Raw genomic sequence first — 2,841 nt, 5'->3', positions numbered from 1 at the left:
CATCTTTGTCTTCAGTAGTGGTACTAGAGTCTGAAGGTTTGTTAGTCTACGGTAGCTCTTTTGATGAAGTATTATGCGGTTGTGAAGGAGGATTTCTGGGATATCTTGGATGGTTACTCTGCGGGTTAAGATTGTGATTTAAAGGTGGTTTGGTGAACTGTTGGTTTTTACGAAAGGATGGTTGTGGGATTCTATTGAACTGTTGGCTGACCAGGGCAATGTCATTCTGAAACTCTTCTTCGTCATCAAGTTCTGCATCAGATTCATATGACTGCGCTGGGCTGTCATATGAGTGTTGGTAGGATGACTCTGCGGTATATGGGTACCGAGGAGTTTTGAACTGTGGAGTTTGAGCCATCAAAGAAAGTGGTCCTCCCAGATCCACGCAATCCTTTAGCCAGGTCGATTCTTGGGCTTGAAGTTGATCATAAAGTTTGAACAGTGAGAAAGTATGGATCTTTCTGTCTCCTTGAACTATCATCTTTGTTGTAGTCTAGTGTCTTCATAGACCATTGAGGAATTGCAAGTTTGTTTCATGATTACTTCGGATTGTACCAGCATTTGACAGTTTTGTGATGATAAGGTTGAACCTTTTGAACGAATCGTCAAGACTTTCACCAGGTAAGGCTTTAAAGTTGGTGAATTCGTTGAGAGTTGTTGTAAGTTTCTTGTCTTGAGCTTGTTCTGACCCCTGGTATAAATTATTGATCACATCCCAGATCTCTTTGGTGGACTTGCAGTCGATGTTAATGTCAAAGTTTTCTGGAGCGACACTACATGAGATTTCGTAGAAGGCTATGGCATCTTTCTACATTTTGTCAAGCTCATCATTTGTTGGTTGGTTCATGGCTTCCTGACCTGCACCTAGTCGTGCTTGAGTACCATCTGCTTGAACGAGAGTGAGAATAGGGACATGGGGTCCTTCTTCCATAGACCTCCATACATCTCTACCGAACCACTTAAGAAACCTTTCCATTCTTTGAGACCAATGGTGCTATTCATTTGCAACAAGTAGTGGAGCTCTATTCGAACCTCCAACACCGTTGGAAACGTTTAATGAAAAAGCTTGTGCCATACTTCCTGGTTTTTTTTGTGTTTTTTAAGAATGAGCTTTAGTGGTATAGAAGGCTTTCTAAAACCAGAGTTTTGTTTAAAAAGCAACCACTTTGGCTCTAATACCAATTTTTGAGAGGAAAACTTGAACAAATGTTAGTTACAAGATAATATAAAGCGGAATAATAAGTTAATCTCGAAGGATCTTGTTAGCTCAGCAATAATAAAAGTTAGGAGAGTTAGATTGTGGAAATATAAAGGAAATAAATAGCAACAAGTTATATCAAGTAGACACCAAGTTGATTCATAATGAGGTTTGGATGCAAACACAAGTTAGTAAGTGCGATCAACTTAAAGTGAAGAGGGACTCGGTTTATCAAAAGATAATAGAGATAGAGATGAATGATCTTCGTATTTCAATAAAAGTTCAGGGAGTGGTGTTGAGTACATGAAGATGAATGCTTTATTTATAGAGTCCCGAAAGTTACATTGAGGATTAAACTAAATCTAAAATACTAACTACGGTGACCATGAAAGGTTCACCGGATAATCCAAAGTAAACAAGCAATGTCAGTTAAAGTAACAAAAAGTCTTCATGCATAGTCCATCTCTGCGGTTGGTGTTTAGGTCTGCGGTTGACATAAGACAAAAACAGTCTCCGGTTTAAATCTTCTGTATGGTATCACCAAGTGTTCAGGTCTGCGGTTCCTTAGCTGAAGAGGGTCACTTTTTGTTTCAACATAATCCATTGTTGGCACTTCTCAAGACTTTTGGTAAGTAAAATTCAGATGTGTATGAATCACAATATAAAATTCTTCTTAGGTTTATAAACAAAGAAACTAGTAAAAGGAACATTCATGCATTATGAGAAGTATAAAACAAAATAATTGATGAAATATTCTACGGAAAATTGTGCCTTAGTGAAGGTTCCCATGTCCTTTAGTGAAAAAATGTTTGTAGATCCATGAAGAGAACCCATTGATCGGAAGATTTTTTTTGGGCATGATTGGCTCTTTTTCCCCTACCTCACTATAAGTCATATTGATATAATGTTTTCAACATGTATATGCATGAGATACCAATAAAATCAAAATGTTTCCCATTTACCATACTAAAACATATTTTCACATATATTTGGGGATCCAAAGCCTTGATTTTATGGTATCCTACTGGAAAGGACTTTAACTTATAAGACTTCACTAACGTTGATTATGTGGAATGCAAATTAGACAGAAAAACTGCGTCTAGAGGTTGTTAAATTCTTGAGGGAATACTTGTGTCACACCCCAAAACCAGACGGCGGAAACGTCCGGGGTTGGAGGACCTCATTTGTAGTATCACAACACATGTAATATAGTAATCAAAGTACAAACAACCATTGTATTTAAAAAGTATAAATATTTACATGTGTTTCACATTGTATACTAAAACTAAATAGTTGTACAAAAGAAGAAGACAAGACATAAATAGCTCCATCTTCTCAAAAGCTCGGGGTGTACCTATCTACTGGTTCCCTGAGAATACAAGTAATTTGAAAAAGAGAGTATCAACATAAAGTTGAGTGAGTGCATAAGTATTTATGTTTTGTAAGAATGTCTTCTGTTTCTTGAATATGTAAACTGTTTCCAGAAAATCCTATATTTTCTGTTGTATATGAAAAGTAGTTGTATTCGTATAAAATTGTTCTATTTGTAAACCAATGTTCTGTATTTGTAATCTTTATGTAAACTTGTATCTGGGAGTATGTCCGATGTCATCAACTGTACTGTAAACTGAAATGTAATACTG

At 36.6% G+C, this 2,841-nt stretch overlaps 1 protein-coding gene across 1 annotated transcript; it reads right to left on the bottom strand.

The window, feature by feature from the left end:
• Nucleotides 1–502: 502 nt before the first annotated feature.
• On the bottom strand, nucleotides 503–1,002 carry LOC145127122 (uncharacterized). Its single transcript, XM_079062375.1, has 2 exons — nucleotides 883–1,002; nucleotides 503–808 (listed from the first exon to the last, which is right to left on the bottom strand). Exons 1-2 carry the CDS (start codon nucleotides 1,000–1,002, stop codon nucleotides 503–505), a joined length of 426 nt encoding a protein of 141 aa, XP_078918501.1.
• Between the last annotated feature and the right edge of the window lie 1,839 nt (nucleotides 1,003–2,841).

Source organism: Lactuca virosa, chromosome 7 (genome assembly GCF_052849685.1).
Source record: "Lactuca virosa cultivar CGN04683 chromosome 7, Lactuca_virosa_CGN04683_v6, whole genome shotgun sequence".
Taxonomy (NCBI): Eukaryota; Viridiplantae; Streptophyta; class Magnoliopsida; order Asterales; family Asteraceae; genus Lactuca; species Lactuca virosa.
This window is presented reverse-complemented; position numbering and strand designations above follow the sequence as displayed.